This window comes from Myotis lucifugus, unplaced genomic scaffold, assembly GCF_000147115.1.
Source record: "Myotis lucifugus unplaced genomic scaffold, Myoluc2.0 scaffold_110, whole genome shotgun sequence".
NCBI classification, from domain to species: Eukaryota; Metazoa; Chordata; class Mammalia; order Chiroptera; family Vespertilionidae; genus Myotis; species Myotis lucifugus.
This window is the reverse complement of record NW_005871158.1, coordinates 4,000,343-4,026,425: the sequence shown is the minus strand read 5'-3', so window position 1 is coordinate 4,026,425 and position 26,083 is coordinate 4,000,343. Positions and strand designations below refer to the sequence as shown.

The 26,083-nt window shown below is 51.7% G+C and overlaps 1 protein-coding gene across 3 annotated transcripts in view; it reads left to right on the top strand.

Moving 5' to 3' along the window:
* Positions 1-26,083, top strand: part of BCAR3 (BCAR3, NSP family adaptor protein) — a 52,702-nt gene that overhangs the window by 13,792 nt on the left and 12,827 nt on the right. For 2 of the 3 annotated variants that reach the window (XM_006093202.3, XM_023757676.1), the window contains exons 2-6: positions 10,355-10,483; positions 12,975-13,417; positions 15,628-15,731; positions 17,026-17,684; positions 23,227-23,342. In XM_006093202.3, the coding sequence (XP_006093264.1) occupies positions 10,355-10,483; positions 12,975-13,417; positions 15,628-15,731; positions 17,026-17,684; positions 23,227-23,342 (1,451 nt within the window). Of the gene's footprint in view, positions 1-2,486; positions 2,909-10,354; positions 10,484-12,974; positions 13,418-15,627; positions 15,732-17,025; positions 17,685-23,226; positions 23,343-26,083 lie in introns of those variants that run through there. The other variant, XM_023757675.1, reaches the window with a different exon arrangement.

The window sequence follows — 26,083 nt, the reverse complement described above, 5'->3', positions numbered from 1 at the left end:
GACGGGGCGGCGCCCCAACTCCCCAATCGGCCCTGCTCTGAGCCCCACTCAGGAGCTGCACCTAGGGATTGGGCCTGCCCTCTGCCACCGGGGAGCAGGCCTAAACCAGCAGGTCGTTATCTCCCGAGGGGTCCCAGATTGCGAGAGGGCACAGGCCGGGCTGGGGGACCCCCCCCCCTCCTGAGTGCACAAATTTTTGTGCACGGGCCTCTATTCTATATATATAAAAGCCTAAGTGACCATCTGACTGGTAGCTGTGATGCGCACTGACCACCAGGGGGCAGACACTCAACGCAGGAGCTGCCAAGCTGCAGTGACTTGGCAGCTGCGGTTCTTGGGTGATGCATCCAGAACCAGAGAGGAGGGAGCCCGATTCCGGGGTGCGTCACCTGAGAAACGCCCCCTTGTAGTCCAGGACCCCTCGGGGGATGTCAGAGAGTGGTTTTAGCCCAATCCCCGCAGGCAAGGCCAAGGGACCCCACTGGTGCATGAATTCCGTGCACTGGCCCTCTAGTATTGTAATAACTATATATGGTGCCAGGTGGGTACTAGAAATATTGGGGACAACACTTTGTAAAGTATATGATTGCCAAACCACTATGCTATACACCCAAAACTAATCTATATATATAAAAGCCTAAGTGACTGTTACAACCAGTTGACTACTTGACCGGTTGACCAGTCGCTATGATGACACACTGACCACCAGAGGGCAGATGCTCAATCCAGGAGCTGCCCCCTGGTGGTCAGTGCGCTCCCACAGCCAACCTCCCACAGCCTGCCAACCTTCAGTGGTCCCTCCCCCTGGCTGACCGGCCCTGATTGGCCCCAATCAGGACTGGGCTAAACGGCCCCGATAGGCCCCAATTGCCCCGGCCAGGCCAAGGGACCCCACCCATACATGAATTCGTGCACCGGGCCCCAAGTATAAAATAATATCGAATGCCAACTATAATTGAAAAAAAAATTTTTTTTAAGGATTAAAAGAAAAAACATATTGACTAAGCCCCCAAGGCCCTGAAGGACAACTAATCCCCATACTAGGGCCTCTGAGCCTGTGAAAGACGTGAAACTTTCTTGCGCTCTCACACTGCGACTCTGTCACCCGTGTGCTGGGGGCGTGGGAGTCAGCTGGAGCTAACTGTGACCACGTGTACTGGTGAATGTTGAGACAGATGCATGCAAAGTGCTTGCCACCCAGGGACAGTGCCTTCTTACAGGTGGTCAATGTCACCCTGCACAGATGGAACCATTTAGTGCTACTCACATCCCCAAGAACTAGTGAGTTTGAACTGAAAGGAACAGAATAAACAAATTTATGCCTAAGTAGAAATTGATTGTTCCAACTTCTAGTTTTATTCCATCAAAACTAAATGATCAAAGGCCAGAGATCTCTTAACACCTTTTAATAGATTTTATAATCTTAAAAAAAAAATTTAGTGAAGCAATTTTTGTGGCTGGGCGTCATCTTTGTAAAGGGGTTCAAATTCCACATGGTTCCAAGCGAGTGCCTACTGTGTGCCAGGTGCTTTCTGTGCATTAAGTCAGGACTCCCAGGATGTGGGTACTGCTATCCCTCGGTGCATAAAGAAACAAGAGGAGACTAGAAAGTTAGCCAAGGCCACCTGTTCTTGACCAACCTTCTTCCCACCCATTGACAGGGAAGCTGCCACATGGACGGGGGAAGGCAAGCTTGGTTCTGGTCAGTAAGTGTTTGCTGGGCACCTGCTGTGTGCTGGACTCCGAGCTGGACTCTGGGAGCCAAAGACATGGCCTCTGTCCTCAAAGAGCTTGTGGCAGCAGACGCATTGCCCACTGTGTAGAGTCTGTTGGTGGGTTCCCTGCCCCCTCAGATAAAACCCAACTAATTTATTGTGGTCTTCGAGGCCCCTGCCTGCCTCACCCTCCCCTCTGTTCTCTCCCTGTTCCCCAGCCTAGGCCCCAGCCAGGCTGCACAGTTGACACCTCAGCAGGTGTGTCACTCTGTCTGCTGGACCATGCGACGGAGGCATGAAGGAGGGACACAGGGACAGTGTGTTCAGGGAGCTGTGGGAGGTCCCTGCCATCGGGGTTCCGTGTCGTGTGCATTAGGATTGGAGCTCAGGACCAGATAGAGAAGCCTTATGAAGGCTTTGGGTTTTATGTGTGGGTGACTGTGAGCCCTTCAGAACATAACCAATATTTCCCTGCACCTCAGCAACCCATGGGCCCAAATAAAGGCTTGAAAAGGTAAAAGACCCAAATCTGCTGACTCATGGCCACCACTGCAGAATGACAGAACCTTGCTCGGCTCCCTCACCAGTTATTTCTGGGGGTCCATGGCCCTCTCCTGTCTGGTCCTCCTCTCAGATTCAGACCTGAATTCCTATATGAGATGTCAGTATATGGCAAGGACAGGGGTTCAGCTCACTGGGCCCCGAGAAATGTGTTCAAAGCTCAGGGATCTGGGAGGATATGGCAGGCTGGGGGTTTGTGTCCCCCGTGGACCAGGTCTGGGAGAGTGGGAACCAGGCATACGAAGCCCATTCACGTGTTTGCAGGAACGCTGGGAAAGACTCTGGGCCTCCTGTCAGCCTAGCTGAGGCACCCCGTGAGTGTCTGAGCCAGGAGGGCAGGATAACTGTGCATTGCAGGTGGCGGGTTGCAGGCCAGAAATGGGGGTGAGGACATTGTGAGGAGGCTACTACAGACGTTCGGGGAAAGCAGAAGAGGGAGGAACAGGCTTGGCAGAGAAGATGAGTTCCATTCATCCACACTGACATCCAAGCTCTGAAGTGGATTCTGGTTTATTCGTACCTCGACACCAACCCAAAGGACTGGGGATGGAGATTTCAGCACCTCGCAAAAGACTCCGAACTGGCCTTGTGTCGGCAGCCCCACCTCCAGCCAGCCCATTCCGCTCACTGCGGTGAGATTGATCTGTCTGAACGCATCTTTTATGTACCTGCTGCCTTCCCGGACAGAGATTTCCTTTTCTTTTCTTTTCTTTTCTTTTCTTTTCTTTTCTTTTCTTTTCTTTTCTTTTCTTTTCTTTTTTCTTTTCTTTTCTTCTTTAAAACAATTGTTTGTCAGTTACAGTTGACATGCAATATTCTGTTAGTTTCAGGTGTGCCACATAGTGATTAGACATTTATATAACTTATGGAGTAAGTGATCACCCAGTAACCAGGCAGAGATTTCCAGTTCTCTCTCTCTGGAGCGTGAACGTCTACCCCTCAGAGCGCAGTTTCGGTCACAAGTGACAGGAGTCCAGTGCAGACCAGCTTAGGCCACAAGGGGAATGTACTGGTTGATGTAATCAGCTGGGGCTCAGCCATGTGCGTGCCACCAGACACTCCATCTCTTCCTCCTTCTCTCGGCATTCTGACTTCATTCCCTCAGCACATTCTGGCAGGGAACAAGAGGTGAAGCAACCTGCATAGTTCAGGTCTCATGACATTGTAAGCAGAGTGGGTGGAGTGTCTTTTTTACTCCGTCCCACTGAGAAAGATCCCAGAAAGAACTGTGACTGGACCAGCTTGGGTCAGGGGCCCTTACCCAGGTCAACCACTAATAACCAAGAAGGTGGAGTCTGAATCACGGGCTTGGAGAAAGTGTGGAGCTCTCCTGTGGGAGGAGGGCTGAGATATATATATCACATGCACGTGCGCGCACACACACTGTCGTACTCCTGTGTGCCTCCACCCTCTCCTCCCCAACCAGAACCTCCGTCCAGCCAAGCCCAGCTCCTCTGACCTCATATATGCCAAATACCCTTCCTGTTCTCAAGGGTTATCCTCAAGGCTAACCCTGATTCCTCATCTCTCCTCTCTACTCCCTGCCCCACCCCCCAGGGGAGAGGCCACAGGGATTTTCTCTTCTGCTACAAGAGAAAGCAAAATGGCAAAGAAGTGAGTGAGCTGCTCAGGCTGCAGAGCTGGAGGCAGGGATGAGATCCAGGCAGTGTGTTTCCCCAGCTCAGGGATGGATGAGCTGTTCCTCTGTGTGTGGTCTTTCCAGACGCGCTTGCTCTCCGTGAGGGTAGGGACCAGAGCTGTCATCCCGGCTGGAGGCCCCATGGCTGGCTAATTGCTTAGTCCTGATTGCCCTTCCCCCCCAAGCCTTTCTCTTTCTGCCTGCACCCCCCCAACTCCTGGGCCTGGGGACTGGGTCTTTGCTGGTGATGTGCACGATTTAAAATTCTGTGGGAACTGGGAAGCTTTTCTTCCTGGAGGAACAGAATAAAATCAATATTAATTATAATGCAGATGCCATCTTTTTCTAATCCCCTCAACTGTCTCCAACATGCAAATGAGTGTGCGCAGCCTCCTCTGGGCTTTCCCACAGATGCTCCGTGCGCTCCCTCCCTCCTCCCGGACTTAGGAGCACTAACCTCCCATGAATTCGGGCCCCATTGTTGTGCCTGATTTGAAATGCAGGCTCTACTGTCACGCAGCCCCTTCCTCCCAGGCTAGAGCAGCTTACTTCCTGGGAGGACTGTTGGAACGTGGCTTTCTGTGTGCATCGAAGTTCCCAGCACGTTCCTGAGTTGGCTCTGAGCCTCTAGCATGTGTTTCCCAACCATTTCCTGGGCTCCGGCTCTTCCTGCCTGTCAAGACCCGACTTGCTGGGGGCCACACGGGACTGCAGAGATGCTCATTCCAGATTCAGAGAGATAAGCATGATCTTTTGAGCTGGCCAACGTTGGCAAGCTAGGACCCGTCCTGGCCTTGTCACTGAACCAGAGGTCTGGGGCAGGCGGCAGCAAGGTCCTGGAGAGGATTGAGGAGACCTCTACGAGGCAGCCAGCGGGCACCGATACACGTGCCAGGCTGCTCTCCTGAGCTACTTCCCTGCCAGCAGGGCCCCCTGTGCCTCCACGCATCGCACCAAACACCCGGAACACGAGCTGTTCATGTGTGTAGCCAGGTGAGCAGCAGTCTGATACAAGCCTGTAATAACAGTTAACAGTGCGGGCTACGTGCCAGGGATGTCCTCAGTGCTTGGCAGCCACGGACCCATTTCACCCTTAGTAACATCTCAGCACATAACATGATGCCCGTTTTGCAGGCAGGGGCCTGAGGCTTCACAGAGAGGTGAACTCATTTGTCCAAAGTCACTCAGACACTCAGCGGCACCGTGCCTGTGGGGGTGGAGGGGTGGGCTGGCCATGCTCTTAAACACTAATGGCAATGGCTGTAACAGCACAGCTGGCCATGGGAAAGGTGTAGCTAGACTCCGATTGCCATGAAAAGCAACAATTACAGCAACTTATGAATTTCCTAACTAACCTTCAACTTGGTGTGACAGTGTGGGCCTCGTCCACATTTACCCAAGTTACCAATTTCCCTTCATCAGCCCAAGATACTGGGAGCCATGCGAGTGGGCAACCATGGTACATAGTTACCCTCTTGCCCTCTCTCCCTCCCTCCCTTTCTTCTTTTCTTTCCTGCTCAAGGTATGCTTATTACTTCATTTATATACATAGCACCTTTTCTTACACCCCACCCCAAAGGGCCGTTCCCAAATTTCTGGTGGATCAAATTCAGGCAAGCCTTGGAGTAGGAGATGTGGGTCTTGCCTGCATCTCTCTCTCATGGTGGCTGTGGGTGGATTTGGTCCCCGAATGAACCTGGCAAGACCTGTGGGCAGAGCGTTCTTGATCCAAAGCCCAGCAACTTCCCTTCCTCCAGAGGTTGTGCCTCAGCTGCTGTGTAGGGTGCAGCCCGTGCTGGGGCAGCAAACCCACCCTGTCTCCGTCCTCCCCTCACTGTGACCTACTCCCCTCACGATGGGAAACTCTGAAACAAGGAATCAGACTCGCCTTCTAGGAATGACGTTCAAATTTAGGGGCAAATAGAGAATTTGAGTTTGGAGAAAAGTTGTTACTTTAATGTGGTCATTGGTACCATGGAGGGCATTTGGGTGAAAGGTTGATTCTTCTTGAGTTGTCTTGCTGTCTCTCTCTGTCTGGTAGTTGAAGAACATAAATTCCAAAAGGCCAGTGAGTGTGCATGTCCATTCGGTGTAAATTTTCTGAGGGAGCACAGCTGTATTAAACTTGCTCTGGGTGTCACGGTGCCCCCTGTCCCAGATGCCCACTGCCCCATGCCGACAGAGGAATGGAGAATGATTTGGGTCCAGCCAGTCTCTGAGGCCCATTGAATCCAGAAGATGTCTACAGAAAGCAGTGTGAAAGCGTGGGGAAGTGTGAGCTGGGAGGAAAGGCTATGGGAACCGGACCGGATCTGCATGATGTGCTTGTGTCCTCTTTATTGTCCCAAGATTGGAAGCTGTTGGAGTGTTGAGTCCTGCCTCTTATTCTGTCGCTTCTCCTGCTTAATTCTGGGCTACGCATATAATAACAATGCACGTGAATATTACGTCAGTGAAAACCTCTCTCCTACCCTTGCCGCAGAAGGTAGCCTAAGGACGGGCGGGAGGAGGCTTTGGCATGAGTAGAATCGGAATTTCAGAGGACACGGATGATCACACAGGTGAATAAAACCGTTGCCGAAGGCAGAGGAGCTATTGTGTTACTTCTAATTGCTAGAATTTACTTCATGGTCCAAAAGATCTCAAACTAGTCTAGGCCATGACTGAAATGGCTGCATCTCTGGGAGAAAATCAGATTCCTCCCAGAGGGCAGCAGGTAAGTGGAAGGGTCACTGTTAGCAAAAGTTTGGTTGTTTGGGGAAAACCAACAGAATTTGATCAAATGTGTGACCCGTTCCATGAAGCAGGAATCTCATTCCTGGTCCCCAGGGAGCACAAATATCAATCACAGTGGGTACATTTTGTCAGATTTTCTAATACGGTGGATGGTCACCCCTCACCAACCGTCACCCCTCACCAACCATGGGATTGACAGCCCATCAAAGTACTTATCTATAGCAGCAAAATCATAGTTGGCAAGGTCAAGGCCTCATAGAACATGGGCACTGGGAAAATAATAAAAGTTGCATTAGTATATGTGATTAAACAGTGAGTGAAAGTTCTAGCAGGCATCCATTCCCAAAGGAACCACATTAAACCACTGTTTAATGAGCATGACCACCTGTGGCTGAATTTTGAATTGCCTTCTTCAGTTTGAAAGTGCCCACATCACCTGCTGAGGCAGAAGCGCCCAGCAGCCGACCCAGCTGGTTTTTAATGCGGTAGAGCCAGCCCCCACTGGCTGGAAATGAAGAGCTCTTTGCAATTGCTCCTGTGCTCTGGGGCTGTCTCCCTCCTTCCCTCCCTTCCTCCCTCCTCCCCACTCTCTCCTCTCCCCTCTCTTCCTCTTCATCTCCCTGTATCTTCCCCTCCCTTCTCTTTCAGATACAACTTGAGCAATTGTATAACCTTCTAAGTTTTCACAATTTATGCAAGAGATTAAGGATATATATATATATATATATATATATATATATATAAATAAATATATATATTTATATATATATATTTATATATATATGATCATATATATATGATCAATATATATATTGATCATATATATATATATGATCAATATATATATTGATTTCAGAGAGGAAGGGAGAGGGAGAGAGAGAGATAGAAACATCAATGATGAGAGAGAATCATTGATTGGCTGCCTCCTGCACGCCCCACACTGGGGAATGAGCCCACAACCCAGGCACATGCCCTGACTGGGAATCAAACCGTGACCTCCTGGTACATAGGTCAGCACTTAACCACTGAGCCACGCCGGCTGGGCAAGGGTGTATTTTTTGAAGTCTGGTCTTCCCTCCTGAATTATTTGGGAAGGTCAGTCTTACTGGTCTCTTCTCTCCTCTCCGTGTACTTTCCTGTAGTGCCCCATCTACAGAGTCTACAGGGAGAGAACAGTAATTGTGGATTTTCCTCTAAGGAGTTAGGACAGAAGTAATAAGATAGCTGACTTTATATTTTTGGTAGCAAGTATAAAACAGTATTATCTTAAAAACTGGAGTGAAAGATTATTGCACATAAAATGCTAAAAAAACAAAAACTTATGGCCCTAGCCAGTTTGGCTCAGTGGATAGAGCATTGGCCTGCAGACTGAAGGGTCCTGGGTTTGGTTCTGGTCAAGGGCATGTACCTCCGTTGCAGGCTCGATCCCCAGTCCTGGTTGGGGCACGTGTGGGAGGCAACCAATCGTTATGTCTCTCTCACATTGATGTTGGTCTCTCCCCCTCCCTTCCACTGTCTCTAAAGAAAAAGAGGAAAAATATCCTCGGGTGAGGATTCACAACAAAAAACCCCTTACAGTTTGTGAGAGATGCTGGGAAAGAACGAGTGGGTGGGGCAGTGAGAAGCAATCTGGTTGTTGGCTATCAGAGAGGAAAGAGAAGACGGAGAAATACAGAGGGAACACTTTCACTGAGGGCTGCATGGAGGATAGGCTCCACTGATCTCTATGTCAGAGCTCTGACCAAGGACGCAGCACGAGGGATTTAGGCTGGGCACACAGACTGTCAGGGTGGCTAAATAGGGGCCAGGGTCACAGTAGCCTTGGGATTTAGTTCAGCTGCCAGTGACAGGAACACCCAAAATAACAGGCTTAAACAAGACAGGCGACCACATGGAAGACCTGGAGGCTGGCACTCCGGGGCTGGGATATTGACCCCTCAGTGTGAGGGACCCGCTAGCCTATGCCTTGTGCTCCCCTAGGGCGTGGCTTGCTCCTCAGGGTCCAGGATGGTGTTGCAGCTCCCGCCGTGACGGCTCAGCTAAGATGTCCCACCAACACTGCAGCTGACCCTTCCTCGGCCAGAGCTTAGTCATCACATCTCCCTGTGAGAGAGGGAGACTGAAGATGTCATCCGTTAGCTATGTGTCAACATGCCCAGCCAAAAGAGGGCTTCAGGTCATTGGAGAGAGAAGAGGAGAATCTTCATAACTAAGAAAAGTCATAGAGGTTCCTCATCTTGGCATATTTGTTCATTCAGAGAGGACGGAGGGCCTAATACATTCAGGCATTGCTTGGGGGTAGCTGGGAAGAAGGCACGTGGGTCTCTGCTCTTGTGAAACTTAAAATCTAGTGGGAGCAAGACTGACAATAAACTAACAGTAGATGTGGCCCAGTTGACAGTCTACATTCTACACTCAAGTCTCTCCAGCGAGCTGCCTTCAGGAACACCTGCGCGTAATCAGTGGTCCGAGCAGGCAGGGTCCCACAGCACTGCTAACTCCTGCGGCATCGGGCAGCCCATGGCAGCCTCTCTAATGTGAATTCAGCTTATCAAACCCTCCCATGCCTGCACTGAAAGAACAATGGTGGGGAAGAGGAGGAGGGAGAAGTAAACAATTAGTAAGCCAGAGCCCCACCTGGAAAGTGGCCCCTGAGTCATTCTGAAGCCAATGCCTTCATGGGCTCACATGCCCAGAAAGACCAGGATAAGAATCCAGCTGGGAAAGCCTGTCTGTTTTCATTTTCTTTGGTGGACAAGCATCTGGGGCTCTGTCGCCGCTAAGGGACAGAGCAGTGTGATAAGGATAGCTTGCTAGCTCCTTAGGGCTTTTGAGGCCAAGCAGGGGATCTTGGGAAAACACAAGGACACAGCCTTTTCCTGCTCCCATGACCTTCAGCCAGCCGTCCCTGAGCCTGGTTTTTCTGGGAACCGGGCAGGTGTCCAAGTGCAGTTCACAGGTCATAAGTGGGTGTGGTTTCTAAGTTAAACTGGAAGCCAGTGTTGCCCACCCCGGCCTCCTGCCCTGGCCGCCGTGGGATGACCTAGAGCAGAGCCTCGAACTCTAAGGTGAAGGACCAGTTGTCTGTTTTGGTTTAAAGTTTCAACTTCCAATCTGACTTAAAAATACAATATTAGGAAAACGAAATTAAAAAGGCACACAGAATATAAACTTAGACTTCTATTATTAGATTCAAGAAACATAGAATTACTCTGTCCGGTTGCTCTGAAAGTTTCTAAGGCAGACTCCATTCCTGGCCTGGATTTGCCGGTAGCAGCGAATCCAGAGCTGTCACCACCAGCCAGCTGGGGACGGCTGTCCTTCCCGGCTTCGGCTCCCAGGACAGCACCGAGGAAGCTCTCTGTGGCCTCCCTGTGCCTCAGGCCCGCACATCTCTCTCTGGTGCCCCTGCCCAGCTCCCCACATTTTTAACTGCTACCTGAGTGGACTGACAGCGTGGCCGTCTCTCCTATCACAGTCCCCATGTACAGGTAGACATTTTACTGCACACTTACAGCCAGAGAAATGAAAGGTCACAGCCAATTGTAATCATTATCCAGGCTCCCCTACCTGGACAGGGCTCTGGGCATATACTGGTTTGATCAGCAGAGCAGCCAACCATAAGGCGGGCAGTCGTCACCAGCTGGCCTGGCCTGGCGGGCGTGGGCAGGGCGGGGAGGTCACTGTTGACACTGTGTTGCAGTTCTCCAAGGAGAGGCACGTCATGGACAGAACCCCTGAGAGGCTGAAGAAGGAGCTGGAGGAGGAGCTGCTGCTGAGCAGTGAGGACCTGCGCAGCCACGCCTGGTACCACGGCCGCATCCCCCGACAGGTACCTGCCTCCTCCCTGCCAGCACACACCCAGCCGTCCTCAAACAGTGCCCAAACCGATGACCCTGCAGGGCCATGCACCAAGGCCGTGTAGGCGCGAGCCCCAGTTTAGGCAAAAACAAATACTATCAAATGGCCTGCAGTGGCTTAACTTAGGCCTGCCTTGCCTCTAAGGACACCTTGGAAAAAGCGAAGGTCAGAAAACCAAAGTACACTTCCTCACGCCCAGTGAGTGGATGCGGAAAAGGCAGGTGTTCTGTGGTCGGCAAACACGGGGCAGGCAGGAGGCAGCCGCCGCGGGGCGGTACCTGAGAAGTACAAGGCCGGGCTGCGGTTCCGATGATTGAACTATTGGCTGGCTGCCTGCAGCCTCATGCCCTGTGGAGCCTGCTTCCTTTCTAAGGCAGTGGCTTAATTTCCGATAAAGAGAGGGATGTCATTGAGGCAGCGGCGCAGAGCAACAGTGCCCCCTGTGCGTTGCCCGACCCCCTGGCCCGGGGATGGGGGAGAAGAGGAACCATATCAGTGATCACAGATTCGTGGCCTGGAATGTACTTTGTGTGATGGCTGTTTGAGCGATAGCCATAAATAATAGGGTTTTGTTTGTTTAATAATAAAAGTGAAAAATAAAATAAGTACAGAATCAAGGTCCAGAATTTTCCTTGGGCTTTTATTACAACCTGACCCGGCCAGTCATTTACCCAAGACAATATGACAGGAAACAAGTGGGTGGGGGTGAGGGGAAGGGCATCATGGCATGAGTTATTTTTTTAATGAAGCAGATTTCTCGGCATTATCAAAGGAATAATCCTTAGTCTAACTTTTTCTCTTTTTTTAAGTTTAAATTTGATTGTAGAAAATACAGGGAGCAAAAAAAGAAGAAAATTACCCCCTCACCCCATAATTCTCCCCCCTGGAGATAACCACTGTGAACAGTTTGATATAAATCCTCCCAGACTTTTCTAAATCAAGGATGACATCACACCACATATACTTTTTGGAAGCCCACTTTCTCCACTTAATGACATACCCTGGGAATTTTCTCCAACTATCAGATCTTCTCCTATACCATTCTACATTGTGTGTATTTTCATTGTACACATGCACCATTACTTATTGGGCATGCTGACCAACATCCTTTAAGATAACTGCTATGTTCACAACTATAATTATTTCCTCAGGCTCAATTCCAAGAAATGGAAATTTTGGGGGTGACAAAAAATATTTTTAAGGCAAACATGCAACTTTAAAGTAACCATGGTAACATGCTGTTCTAAGCTAACTGATCAAATGTTGGAATGGCCTGGAAAAATTATCAAAGTTTATAAAATCTATGACTGTCACGGCCATGCTTCTCCCTATCTCAATCATAAAATTTGTTTCCACTTGCCATGAGTGTAAATTTTCAGCTCTAAATCATTCCAGATTGCATAACTGGACACTGTAACAATAATAATGATAGTTATAGCTAACACTCTACTCCTTTACATTTTTACTGCCGCTCTATAGTCACATGATCCCTGCTTTTCAGAGCACATAACCGAGCCACAGAGAGATTGGGTAACTTGTCCAGAGTCACACAGCGGAGCCAGAATGCAAACCGGGGCCGACTGCCTACCGGAATGCTCATGCCGCACCACAGTATACATTCTCCTTTTTCTATAAACGTCAGCATCCTCATAGTTAACGATTTTTTATCAAATACTGTGTTCCATTGTACGAGTGCTTTGCATATATTATGTATGCAGATGTACATTCCTCCCAACTTTGTTCCAGGCCCTCCATCTGGCCGGGGTCATGTCCAAGCCCAGTCCTGCCCACCCATTTCACAGATCCTTTGCTCCAGCCCCATCATTTCCTCCTCCAAGCACCCTTGCCCCTTTCTAGCCCCACCCTATGCTCATGCTGAGCCCCACCTGGAGCACTGCCTTTGCATCCATCCAAATTTGCGCTAGCCTCCAGACCAGCTGGGCTCCTACCTCCTCCTTAAAACCTTTCCTGGCCAAGCCCCCTTCCTCAGCAACCACGTCATTTAACTTTGGCACCAACTCAATTGGGAACTGATCATGCGCCACCTCGTGACAGCGATCCCCCTGTCCCCTCCCAGGCCCTCATCTCCCAGTTTACTTTGTCCTTCACTTTACGACATCGGACATACCATACCCTTTGCTTGTTCATCCTCATTAAAAAAAAGCTCTCTGCTCAGGATAGAAGCTCCATGCGGTGGGGACTCCAGTCTGCTTCATTCACTGCGGTAAACCCGGTGCCTACAGCAGTACTCGGCACGTACTGGGTGGCCAGCATGAGTGACTGGGTCTTCTAAGAATTAGACATTTGAAAAGTCAAGAGCCAACTGAGGGAGTAGAGACAGCATGGCATTGTCTTCTGTTGACCCAAAGAAGGGGGAGAAATACAGCTTCTAAAAGGAACGTAAGCTTGCCCTGCTTTCCTGCTCCTCACTCACGATTTTGTCCCCCCCTCCCCCACACAAGGTGTCAGAAAACCTCGTGCAGCGAGATGGCGACTTCCTGGTTCGAGACTCTCTGTCCAGCCCCGGAAACTTTGTTCTGACCTGTCAGTGGAAGAACCTCGCCCATCACTTCAAGATCCAGCAGACAGTCCTTCGGCTCAGCGAGGCCTACAGCCGCGTGCAGTACCAGTTTGAGAGGGAGAGCTTCGACTCCATCCCCGGCCTGGTGCGCAGCTACGTGGGCAACCGCCAGCCCATCTCCCAGCAGAGCGGAGCCATCATCTTCCAGCCCATCAACAGGACGGTGCCCCTGCGGTGCCTGGAGGAGCGCTACGGCACCTCCCCTGGCCTGGCCCGGGAGGGCAGCCTCGTGGAGGGAAGGCCAGACGTGGCCAAGAGGCTGAGTCTCAACACGGGCAGCGTCCAGGCCCGCGAGCCAAGCTTGCTCAGAGGAAACCTGCTCAGGTGGGTCAGGGCCTCCGGGGGTGTCGGGAATCGCGGAGGGGCCCTCAGGCCATGTCTGGGCTGAGTTAGGCAGACAAGGAGCTCACCCTCCTTGGAAAGATAGTCATCAGATGGACCAGGAAAAAAAATGTCATAAACAGTAATTTCCTGAACTCAAAAATTCAGAAGTAAAATACAGGATTCTGAGTAATACAAAGTACAGCTGTGCTACTAGGAAGCTCTAGTAGATGTCAGTCAGGATCTGGCTGTGCCCACCCCCACCCCCACCCCTGCCTGGACGCAAATGCTGGTCCACCTCTCTCTCACCTGGTGAGCCCTGGGCAAGCTGCTTGCCTGCTCTGGGCCTCACTTTCTTCACTGGGAAGATGGGGCTTGTGAGGGTTCAATGGGTTTCAGTATGCAGAGTGCTTATAACAGCACATAATGAGTGCTTGGTGAGCGTTAATCATAATGATTATTATTTCTGGAGGGAAGTAGAATGTAAGACTGAGGGCAGTTGCAGGAAGGGAGGGAGAACTTTTTAAAAAAATTCTCACCCAACATATTTTTCATTGGTTTTAGAGAGAGAGAAAAGGAGAGAGAGGAGAGAAACATCAATCGGTTGCCTCCGCTACACACCCTGACTGGGATCAAACCCGCAACCTAAGAATGTGCCCTGACTGGGAATTGAACCCGCAGCTGTTTTGGTGTACGGGATGATGCTCCAACCAACCGAGCCACCCGGCCAGGGCAGGGAGGAGGAACTTTTATCTAAGGTATTTAGAAATTCTCCTTTCCATAGTAATAAGACTAGACTTGAGATCCCTTAAAATGTTCAAGGGCTGGGTATTCTTTTCTTGTTTCTTCTGGGAATTCTTCAGCTGACGAGCAGGGAGTTAATGCCATGACAGGGCCAGAGGGACGTTGTCAACACACAGAAGCCCCGCTGAGTCTGGCTCTGGGAGGAGGGCCCCTGGTCCGCCTTTAGAGACCGGGATTTAAAATATATTATTTTTTTAAGATAAGAAATGGAAGTAAGACTGTGGGAGAGTCTCTACATGAACGAGACAGGCCTAGCAGAGCACCTCCTGATCGCCCTTGGAAAGCAGAGCTCCGAAGTTTTGTCACCTCTGGGCACAGGCAGCGGGCGCAGAAGTATCTAACCGTGGGGGTGGGGCAGGCTCAACGTCAGTAATGACCAGCGTCCTGCCCGCCTCCCCACCCCCAGCGCTCCTGCGCGTCCCTGACTCTGGCCGCTGGTTGGCTGGCGGGCCGCCACCTGGGCAAAGGTGTGTGCCCAGCCAGGTTGCATTCCAGCTTGGTGTCTGGCCAGCGGAGTCTGACTGTCGCGGTGATCACTGCTTAAGTATCACTTTTCAGAAGCCGTTGCCTTTTGGAATTTGCCCTCTGCCCTGCCTTATCTCTGAGGGGTTGCTGGAATTTCTCTGTTGCTGGGAATTTTGGGTGGTGGTTTTTTTAAAATTTGATGTTTTTTTTTTCTTTGGTGCTTGAAAAGGTAGGAAAAACGTTGCGACTTCTGTAACATAAGCTTGTAGGAGGGCCGAGGAAAGGTCATTACAACTTGTACAGTGCTTTCTCTTCTAGCAAAAAGGAGGTTCTGTTCCTCGGTGCTGGAGACATTCCCACCTGAATTGGCAAAGGCCTGGAGAATGCTGGCTAACCGGGTGGTAGTTCTAGCCCACCTCTCCCCTGTGGGCCTGCGCTCTGCGCCTCCCAGCTGCCACCCCAGCCCGAGCCCGAGGGAGGTGGCTGTGGGTGTGACGGCCCCCAGGCGGGCCTGTGGAGTATTTGGGGGACCTGAGGTTTACACTGAAATGGAAATGGTGACCCTGTTAATGTCATGGGGGAACGGCAGGTAATTAAACAAGTCGTTGCTCCTGGTAAGAATGTTAGGCTCTGTAAAAAGTGCACATTTCAGTGTATCAGGTTTTCCTGAGAATATTCTGAAACTTTTACCCTGCTCTGATCAACTGATTGGAAAGGCCCAGGGGAGGCCTCCCGGACTGGCTGGCCGGGTGGTGGGGCTGCGGGATGGAGCCCACGGCACAGTCATGTCATAATCGCCCCATCAGCAGTGCTCTCACCCGCAGACATTCCTGGCCTGTTGGGGTATGCGGAGGCACTCTTGTTCTGAGCAGTCATTCCGCGGTGTTGCATAAAGACTCTATGACTTAATGATAGGTTTCTGCCGGGCTTGTCTTTTGCTCCAGAAATAAAGAGAAGAGCGGCAGCCAGCCTGCCTGCCTGGATCACATGCAGGACAGAAGAGCCTTATCCCTCAAAGCCCACCAGTCGGAGAGCTACCTGCCGATTGGTAGGTCACTGGGAATGTCGGGGGGAGGGGGGGGGCGCGTGACAGTGTTCCCCTGATTCCCTTCAGGCTGTTTTTCTGCTCCATCTGGTCACCTCCTTTGGGAAAGACCTAGGGCTCTGCCTGCAGAGGTTTGTAGGACTATATCCGGATGCGAGTCACTGAGCTGGGTGCTTTATGTACTACCTTTTGAGCCTCATAACAAGGTAGTCCCTTTTCGAGGCTGAGGAAACTGAGGCACAGAGGTTAAGTGACTTGTCCAGAGGCATCTGTCAGGTAAGCGGATATGCCAGCATCTGAACTCAGGTTTTCTGACTCGAAGTCCATGCGCGAACATGGGTCTTCATGACCAGTGCGCCTCTGTGGTCCGCTCCCAGGACAGAGGGGGTGGGCTGGTCCCGGGGTTCGTGGTGGAGCAGCTGTCCAGCAGCCCCTCTTCCTCTCCGTTCTCCTTTCGCAGCCAGAAGCGTGCGAAGGTGTGGGATGTGGGGAAACCCAGTAAGCAGTCATATTAGTGGCCATGGGATTGTTTTTCATTCTTTTTATACCTGACCTTCCTTGGGACCACTTGGTGATTTTCCTAATGCTCCTTAAACTCCTTCGGTGTGGGCTGTTGCACCGTCTTTCTCCCCCTTCCCAGTGGGCCTCTAGCTCTCCCTCAGAGCAGGCTGGGCCCACCCTGGTGCTGAGAGTGATCAGAGCGGTGTGTGCTCTATGGCTGAAGACTTGTGTTTTTAGGGCACAATTAACTGACTCACTGCCAGAGTCCATGTATTTTTCTGCTCCGCCTGTCCTAACTTTCTGTGACAGCCCAGCTGTCGGCAGTCCCTGGGATTTAAATTACCCCAGAAGTGTGGGGTCGGGCCAACTTTGCCCTCAGAATGCCCTAGACCCGTGGTCGGCAAACTGCGGCTCGCGAGCCACATGCGGCTCTTTGGCCCCTTGAGTGTGGCTCATCCACAAAATACCACAAAATATCACGTGCGGGCGCGCATGTACAGTGCGATGGTAACTTCGTGGCCCATGCGCAAAAGTCGGTATTTTGTGGAAGAGCCACACTCAAGGGGCCAAAGAGCCGCATGTGGCTCGCGAGCCGCAGTTTGCTGAGCCAGTTTGCCGACCACTGCCCTAGACTTCTCTAGACTGGACATGGGTGGTCACACTGAGTTATCTATTGAGGATGAAGATTCATGGCCAAGGGCATGAATTGAGAGCAGGGGCGCCGTCACTCTAGTTTTGTTTGTTGTGTGTTCTCCCCGCAGCTGAGCCTTTTCTGACCCTGTCTTACCCTCCACAGGCTGTAAGATGCCCCCTCAATCCTCGGGTGTGGACACAAGCCCCTGCCCAAACTCCCCGGTTTTCAGGACGGGCAGTGAGCCCACCCTGAGCCCGGCAGTGGCTCGGAGGGTCTCCTCGGACGCCAGGGCAGGGGAGGCGCTGAGGGGCTCAGACAGCCAGCTGTGCCCCAAGCCACCCCCCAAGCCCTGCAAGGCGCCCCTCCTCAAGGCTCCCCCGTCTCCATCCACCTGGCTCCACTCCGAGGCCAACTACTGTGAACTGAACCCAGCCTCGGCCACAGGCTGTGACCGGGGAGCGAGGCCGCCCCTCTGTGCCCAGGACAGCTACGTGGAGCTGCTGAAGGCCAAGCAGAACGGGGCGCCGGGTCCCCGGAACTCTGGCACCAACTACCTGATTCTTGATGACAATGACAGGGCCGGGCCTCAGGCGCCACCAGCGGCAGCGGCGCAGATGGGCCAGGGGCAGGACGCGGAGGCCGAGTTTGTGATGCCCCTCCTGGAGACAGCCTCCTCCTTCAGGCCCAACGACTTCGTGTCGAAGCTCCTTCCGCCTGAGAACAAGCCCCTGGAGACAGCGATGCTGAAGCGAGCAAAGGAGCTGTTCACCAGCAACGACCCCAAGGTCATCGCCCGGCACATGCTGAGCGAGGACTGCAAGGTAGGGACCTGGGCGGGTGGGTGGGGTTTGTTCTGACTCTCGCACATTTGGAAGCGGGCATCTGTCTGCGCCTCCCTCCACCTTACCCTTTAAGTCAGGGGAACCTTTTTTCTACCAAGGAAAAATGTTGTAAATATTTGGATATTTACAACATCATTCGAGGGCCATACAAAATTATCAACTTAAAAATTAGCCTGCTCTGTTTGGTCAAACATTTCATTAACTCACCCCTAATGCCTTGGCAGCGCCAGACCAAATGATTTCTCAGGCTTTATACGGCCCGCAGGCCGGACGTTCCCCACCCCCGCAAAGTTTAAGTGCTTTGTTCATAGGAAAAGTCTGAAGATCACACCAGCGTGGGGATTTATTTTAGGGGTGGGAGCCACCGGCCAGGATAACCTTTGCCCGGGCAGGAAGCTCATAAAATTCACCTGGGACAGAGGGATGGCAGGCTGCTGCCCAGGGCCTGCCTCCTTCCCCAACACCTGCTGGTGTCTGGAGCTGCTACAGCATCCTCCCAGCTGGGGCTGATTTCAAAATTCTCCCCTGGCCTCAAGTCTGCCAGAACTGGTAAAGCCAAGTCCGAAGGCAAGTGGCTGGAGATGAAAGTGTAGTTTCTGAAGTAGCAGAGCTTGGTTATTTATTTATACACACACACACACACACACACACACACACACACATATTACTAAATGGTCTTTAGGCCAATAAACATTTTAAAGTTTCCTTGATTTTTTAAAATAAGTAATACTTGCTCAATTTAGAAAAATAATAAAAATGCAGATGAAGAGAAAAGGTGAAAATCACACAAAATCCAGTTTTCTGGGGATCGCCCTGGCTAACATTTACTCTGCAAGCGGAGACACGGAAATAATGGCGCGCAGGTCTGGTCGCTCACCACAAAAATGGCACCGTCTGGACATACGGTTCCAAACCCTGAGTCTCCCACCAACAACACACTGTGCCTGTCCTTCCATGTGACTACCTAAGTATATGTTTACAACGCCATCATTTCTTAGTGGGAGCATGTCTTTTCGTCCTGGGTGTCTTTTGTTCCGAGGTGGCCCAGGGCAGGCTCATCCTTCAGAGAGAGATTTCTAGAAAGCAGGTGTCTCCGGCTGGGGTGGCCCAGCCTGCTCCGCAGCAGAAGGGACAGGTCCTTGCATCTGAGCAACAGAGAAGGCCTCTCTGAGAGTTACAGCCCTTTCTCGTTTGTAGCTCCGTGAAGTCAATTAGCTTCAAAGGTCAGGGCCTATGTAGGAACTGGCTTTTCCAAAATAAATTTCCTTTTATGAAGGCCATAAATCATGGCAGGAAGTGGTCTCTGAGCACCCCTCCCCCAGGGAGCTCCTAATCGATGGAGGGCTCACGTGGCCGGGAGGAGGCCTCCCTGCCTGGCTGTGCTGGGGTAACAAACGCTTTCCTGAAAACAGGGCTGAGCGACCACTCAGCGGACCTTTGGCAGCTGGGAGTCACCCCAAATGCAGCGGCAGCCAGACAGGCCTGGGAGGGGCGTGTGTGTGGCCTGCGTGCGTCGGGCCCTGAGAGGACAGCCAGGAGGGGGCTGCTCGGGAAGAGCGGGGCTGCTGACGTGGTTGGCTGAGTGTCCCTGGGCAGTGCTCACACATGGTCGGATAATCACCAGGTCACATTCTCACTTTAAAGCGAGCTAAACCTGTTTGGACAGTGAGAGGATTTAGAGTTCCTGCTCCAGTACGTCACTCGCACTGAGCCTGGCATGAGCCGGTCCAGGTTCTCCGGAAAGCAGGCTCCTCGCAGAAACAGGTCTGGATTCACATAACTGCCTAGTTCCCGGGAGGAAATGAATCCTCTTCCTTGTGGCCTCAAGCAGGGCTCGGTGGTAACGTGGGAGGCGAGATGCTGAGCATTGGTGCAGGAGGGTCTAGAACCTTCTCCCACTTTGGCGGCTGTTGTAAATGCTTCCCTCCACGTCCCGCGTGGTTCAGGGTTCAGGATCTGAAAGAAGAGCCGCACACAAATGAAAGAGAAAAGACACGAGATAATTTGGGAATATTGGGGGGCCAGGCGGCTAAGTCCAACTCAAGAGGAAGGACTTCCACTGGTGCTCAGGCCGCACCAACCATTTTATAGTCAGAGGTAAACAAGGTAGTGGTTACCATCGTTACACAGTCTTGTGAGTTTCACTTGTTTTGACCATAATTACACTTCCTGCACTTCCCTCAGCCCATTAGCTTCCCAGATAAGATCTAGGGAGTATTATAAGGTCAAGCCTAATTATGCTAAGAGGACTGTGCCCTCTAAGCTGGGACTTGTTTTTGACTTTGCCAACAGGTCAGTCTGAGGCTTAATCCTATATTGGCTCCCCACAGCGGCCATGAAACTAGACCTTGTGTCTGTTTGCAACAGAAGGAACGTGCAGCCACCCTATTCTTGTTACGTTTCTCTTTTGCATTTTGTCCTGTGAGGCACCGTTCCCCGGTCTGCCTTCAGTCACCCCTGGAAGACGGAGCCCCCCTGGCCAAGACGGGAGCAGGAGCCTGCCTGCCTCTCCCCAAGGGCGAGGCTGTTTAGTCTTCCTTCCTCCCTCCTGAGTCCACGCCATTTCCTTATCCTCTTCCTGGAGCCATTGACCAGGGCTTTGCCAACAAAGCAGGCACAATCAGTGACTCTGAGGGAAATAAACAGGGGCCGTTACTACTCCCCCCAAATGCAGCGGCAGCCAGACAGGGCCACCCCAAAGCTCAGAGCGTGCTGGGCAGCACCTGAGTCCTGAGAGCTGGTTCCCACCAGTGCACAGAGCCCCAGGCTGACACCCAGAAAGGCACCTCCAGGCTGCCTGCCCAGCAATGTTGCACCCCACTCCCAGGGTTGGGGTGGGTGTCCACTGAGACCCCCCCCCCCCCCACACCTGCAGATGGGCACTGACCGCCCTGACCTCACTCACCCGGAACCATTCCCCAACCCACTTGTCTTCGCAGTGGTGAGAAGTGAGGGACAGTAGTTAAGAGCGTGGCCTCTGGGGATGAGCTGCCTGAATGTAATCCTGCCTCTTTCCCTCTCCTGATCTTTCTCTCCCCACCGATAAAAGGAGGAGAATAAAACCAACTACCCTCCATACCATGCCTGGCCAGGATGAGGCCAAGTAAGTATTCTGTTCAGCAGTGTTACGTATTCAGACTGATAGATGCCTCCCTTGGGCCAGGCCAGGTCACGGTGGGAGAGGGGGCGCGACAGTGAGACAGGAATTCAGACCACAACGCAGGTGGGAAGTGCTCTGTAGGAGAAGGCACAGGAGCTGTGGGGCCTCTGAGGCAGGGCCCTGAGCATGGGGCAGCTAGGGGGTCAGGCGGATGTCTGAGATGAGTTTTGAAGGCTGAATAAGAGTTGGCCGGATGAAGAATGCAAATAGCTTCTTCCAGGCGGCAGGTGACACACACATGCAGAAACTCGGGTGTCAGGAACCGTGGTGGGAGGGGCCGGCTTATGAAGACTCGCTCTGTGTGGGCAGTGAAGGTGGTGAGGGAGGTCCTGGTAGGTCTTCCATGTTTTGAAGTCTCTACTTCGGGGCTGACGCCAGGCTGCTGTCTTCAAAGCACGTTGCAGTTAAGTGAGGGAGACAGGCCTGCGAGGACACAGTGCCCGTCAGTCTTCTGCTGAGGGCAGCAGGGATGGTGAGCTGAGCCAGTGCTCTCACTGCAGCTCAGATGGTCCCTTGGCAGCTGGGAGGAGGGCCAGGCATGCCCCGCCGGGCTCCCTGGGTCCCTGCAGCAGCCCCGGCAGCAGGCGCATGAGGAACAAGCAATGTTCAGAGAAACAGGGTGGCTCAGGTCTGAAGAGCAGAGGGAGGCTGGGACACCCCATCATGGGGCTCTGAGGTCGCCTGCCGGGTCCAGCTCATAGTAAATGCTCGAGACTCTTTGTCCCGCTGTGTCTGTGTCTGTGTCTGCACGGCCCTGGTGTCTCCCGGGGCACCTGGTCCAGGCCCTACACTGTGAGCGCAGGACCCCTTGTCCCATAGCTCAGCCACAGGGCAAGCGGGTATAGGCATTTTCTGGTAAAATCCCGGGAAGGTGACCAGGGATTCGAACGTTTACACTGAAGGAAAACAGATCAGAGTCTTCTCTGTCAGAGCAGGGATCGCTCCGGATGCTGGTGCTTCCGGAACAAAAACGAATCCATGACAAGCCCTGAATCTTGCTCCACAGAGTGTGTGGATTGGAGGGCGCTCCACAGATGTGCTGGGTTTGGAGCTTCCGTCGGGGCAGCTGTCTAAATAAGCAAGCAGCGTGTGTGTGACCGCAGGTGGCTGGCGTGCACATCTGGGCTGCCTTGCCATGGTCAAGGTGTAAATCTCTTTCCAGATACTGAGCCAGAATTCTTCCCCCTTCTACGCGGCCGATGATTCACAGCCTGTATTTTCAAACAGTTCTTTGGGGTTTTGAGCTCATTAGAGCCTTTGCAAAGTCCTTGAGAAAGGTGAACTCAGCAGTTGTGTTAGAGAAGGGGAAACTGAGGCTCCGGGAGCGTGGTATGAATCCTGCATCCTATTCTGGGCCCCACTGCTGGAGAGCTGGTTCCCACAGGCTCGTTCCCCAGGGCTGACAGCGGATCCTTGCTCAACCACAGATGTTAAGGGTCAGGGTTAATAATAACAGCTAAACTTCCAGATGTGTTTTGGAGCCTATTACGAAGGCATCTGGACTGTTCATGTGCCCAGGATCATTGCACTGGGGGACAGCTCTACAGAGCGAGGGAGGAGTTGCCCCGCGCTGGCCATGTGTCCGGGCGCGGTGAGGCCGTTGTTTCGGGTTGCGCTGTTAGTGCATCAGGGTGCTGCTGAGCCACTGTTCCCCTTGTAGAGAGGCACGGGCTCCACTGCAACATTTTGAGGTCACATGTAATAACTATAAGAGGCCGGCTAATCCTTGGTTCTGATGAGTGTGATTACACACTGGGATTGAGATGGGGGTTGCTGGCTGGACAAACAAAGATTTTCTTTAGGGAAAAGCCCTCTGGGGGAGACTTCGGGTTTCAAATCTCTGTACGCTTTTCTAATGGTTTCCAGACGTATGATGCACTTACAGAGCCCGGAGGGGCGTAATTAGGGGTAATAGCAGCCAGCCTGCCCCTAAGTGAGAACATGAACGGCCAGGCATGCAGCAGAGGGCCGACGGGACGCAATTCTGCGTTCCCACGCAGGGGATCCGCCGCAGCCCGTGGTGCTGTCCGCAGCGGAACGTCGCAGCGGGACCCAGCCTGCCTTACACAAAAGCTGGAGGAACGGCTCTGTGCGCTGGCAGGCCAGCAACACCAAATCTGCAGGTTCTGCAGACCAATTTCGGTTCTTTCCTCCCAGGTTTTACATTCCAGTATGTGTTTTTAAAAGCCTCCAACTATCACATTTAAAACTGTCTTTTCAAAGGCTGTTGCTCAAATAGATCTGCAGCAAGTTAAGCGCATCCACCCTGTCCAGCTCAGTGTATTTCCTTCCACACACTAACTCCGTGTTTGCAGCAAGCCAACTTCCTGACCCCGTGTATTTCCACTGTGTTCTCGACAGGTCGCTCGGATTCTTGAAGTCTCAGAGGAGATGAGGAGGAACATGGGCGTGAGCTCAGGGCTGGAACTCATCACCTTGCCATACGGCCACCAGCTGCGTCTGGACATCATCGAAAGGTGAGCAGCGCTGTCCCTGCATTCCTGGCCCTCTGCCGTCCTCCTGTCTCTCTCTCCAGCGCAGAGAGAGGCCCAGCACTGACGCCCAGAGCCGTTTCCCTCAGGGGGGTGTGGCCCAGGCCAATTTTGCCCAGAAGCTCAGCCAGAGAATTCCTGGAGACACACAAAGAGACGGCACAGAGGAAGTCAGGGAACAAAGAACATGTTCCCGCCTGTTCCAGATTGCTTTCGGAATTAAGTGGGAGTTGGTGGGAAAGGCTGGGAAGGACAGAGTCTGAACATTTTCTTTGATGGGTGGACAGATGGGGGATCAGAGGTCAGAGGGTGAGGGCACACAGACCCTCTCCCCTCCGGCCTCTGAAGAATCACTGTCTTCTTCTCAGGAAGAGCCAGGGCCCTGGCTGTCCCTGTAAACCCACACACATGGACGTCGGATATTTAGAAATTAGACAGAAATAGCAAGGCTAATAGCAAGAAAAGAAGCACTAGGCTTGATTATCTTATTAGCGTAGAAGTTGGCCTTTCTGACACACAAACAAAACGACAGTTGATTTGGGCAAGACTATCTTGTTAAGTTTTCTGTTTTTCCAACCCACTTCCCATTGCCATGGCACATGTGTGGGTTGCAGTGGTCAGCCAGGCCCTGAGTCCATCGGCCCCCGCCCAGGGCTTTTCTGTGATGGCTGACCTGTTCTTGTCTCAGTCTGGCAGCCACATGTGGAGGGACAAAACGTTTTATTCCGCTGTTTACTGTTTTAAGTGTAAGTAGCCACACGTGGCCAGTGGGCAATGTGGTCCGAGGATGTCAGCCCTAGAAAGTAAGCACCGCCTTAGGTGGCCGGGGGTCCACACCCCTGCCTCCAAGGGCACCTGCTACAAAGCAGATAAGATGGCTCAATGCCGCCGTTGTTTTGGCTTCACCGCCACAGACGCATCCGATAGAAGACACCAGAATCCGAGTGGGAGACTTCTGGGAGGCAGGAGACCAGAAATGCTGACTTCGTTCAGGCATCCTTGTTGTCGAATGCCTTTGGGCAATTGTAGGTCTGACTTCTGAATTTTTTTACTTTTCTGATCAGATTTTTCTAGATTCTAGCCTCTCTCTCCTGGTGTCCTCTTCCCTCCCCAAGTCCAGGGCCTGGCGTCTCGGGTCCACTAACTTCTCTGTTCCTGTCTGGGCTCAGTGGTCACGGTTTCAACAGAATTGAGCTGTGCCACCAACTTCCCCCTTTCTCATGTGGTACATTTTTCAGTCTGAAAGCTCCCCAAGCTCCAGGCCTCATTTGATCGGTTTCATTAGTGTGTTGGACATGGGGCCCAGGCTGAGGTCGGCAGGCTTGGGGCTTCTCCTCTGGCTATTTTCAGACTTCCACTCTCGTCTACATCCGTTTCCTCTTTCTCCTGATTGTCGCTTGCCTGTGCTCTCACTTCGTGCTTGTTTCCTGTCCAGGGCTAGCCTGTGGGTCTGGGGAGCGGGTTTCTTCATTACAATGTGTTTAAATAAAGGTCAGGGGTATAGTGGCCCTGGAAGGCCAAATTACATCATCTTCCTGCGTCTCAGAATCAAATACAAAACCACCTTTTATTTCTTAATTTACCACTTCCCCCCTTCCAGGCCTACTGTGTGGACATATTCTTGGTGTAACAGTCAGTGCCCCTGCTGCCAGCCCCGGTGGCCCCTGGAGCAGACACTCCAGGCGAGTGTCTTTCCCATCGTGGTGCACGCAGGAGGTTTTAGGCAAATGCTGGTTGAATGAATGGATAGAGTTACCCAATTAACCACTGGTGTAATGCCAGGTCTTAAAGAAGTAGAAAATATGTCTTTTATTAAAGGCTACTAAAACATAGGGGGGGAAACACTGAATAAAAAATAGACTAAATGCAACATGGAACATTAGTTTACTATTTGTTAAAAGAAACATCAAAGATGTTTGGCTCAACCTTAACTTTTTGCAAATGGTAACAAAACTCTTCAATAAACAACAGATGATAAAAATAGGCTTTAATTCTATATTAGGGTCCATTAATTAAGAAAGACAGGAAACCAGGAAGGAGATAAATAAAGGAAAAGAGACAGGCAAAATGGACCAAGACATAGAGGGAAAGATGTACCCATAGAGATCATCGTAGTAACAAGTATTATTTGCTAGGTGCCTGCCAGTGCCAGGCGCTTTGATTAGTTTTATACCCACCCACAGTCTCTATTTCTCACAATTACTCTTGTCCCCATTTTACAGATGAAGAAATCGAGGCATGGAGCCGTCAGATAACACCCTAAGGCCACACTGCTAGTAAGCAGCATACATGCGTACAGGATGGGCAAAAGGAGGTTTACAGTTGTTCTATGGAAAATGATACAATAATTAGTAAATGGCACAAGCCAAAACTCGGTTTCACATACTCACAACTGCAGGCCTACTTTTGCCCCACCCTGTGTGTGTGCAAACACACAGAGATGGCAGAGCTCATTACTCATTTTTTATTTATTTTTATTTTTTGTTAATCCTTACTCCAGGATATTCTCCCATTGATTTTTAGAGAGCATGGAACAGAGGGAGAGAGAGAAACATTGATGTGAGAGAGACACATCAATTGTGTTACCTCCTGCACGAGGTGCCAGGGATTGAGCCTGCAACCAAGGTACATGCCCTTGACCGGAATCAAACCTGGGACTCTTCAGTCCGCTGGCCAGCACTCTACCCACAGAGCCAAACTGGCTAGGGCAGGGCTGGTTACTTATA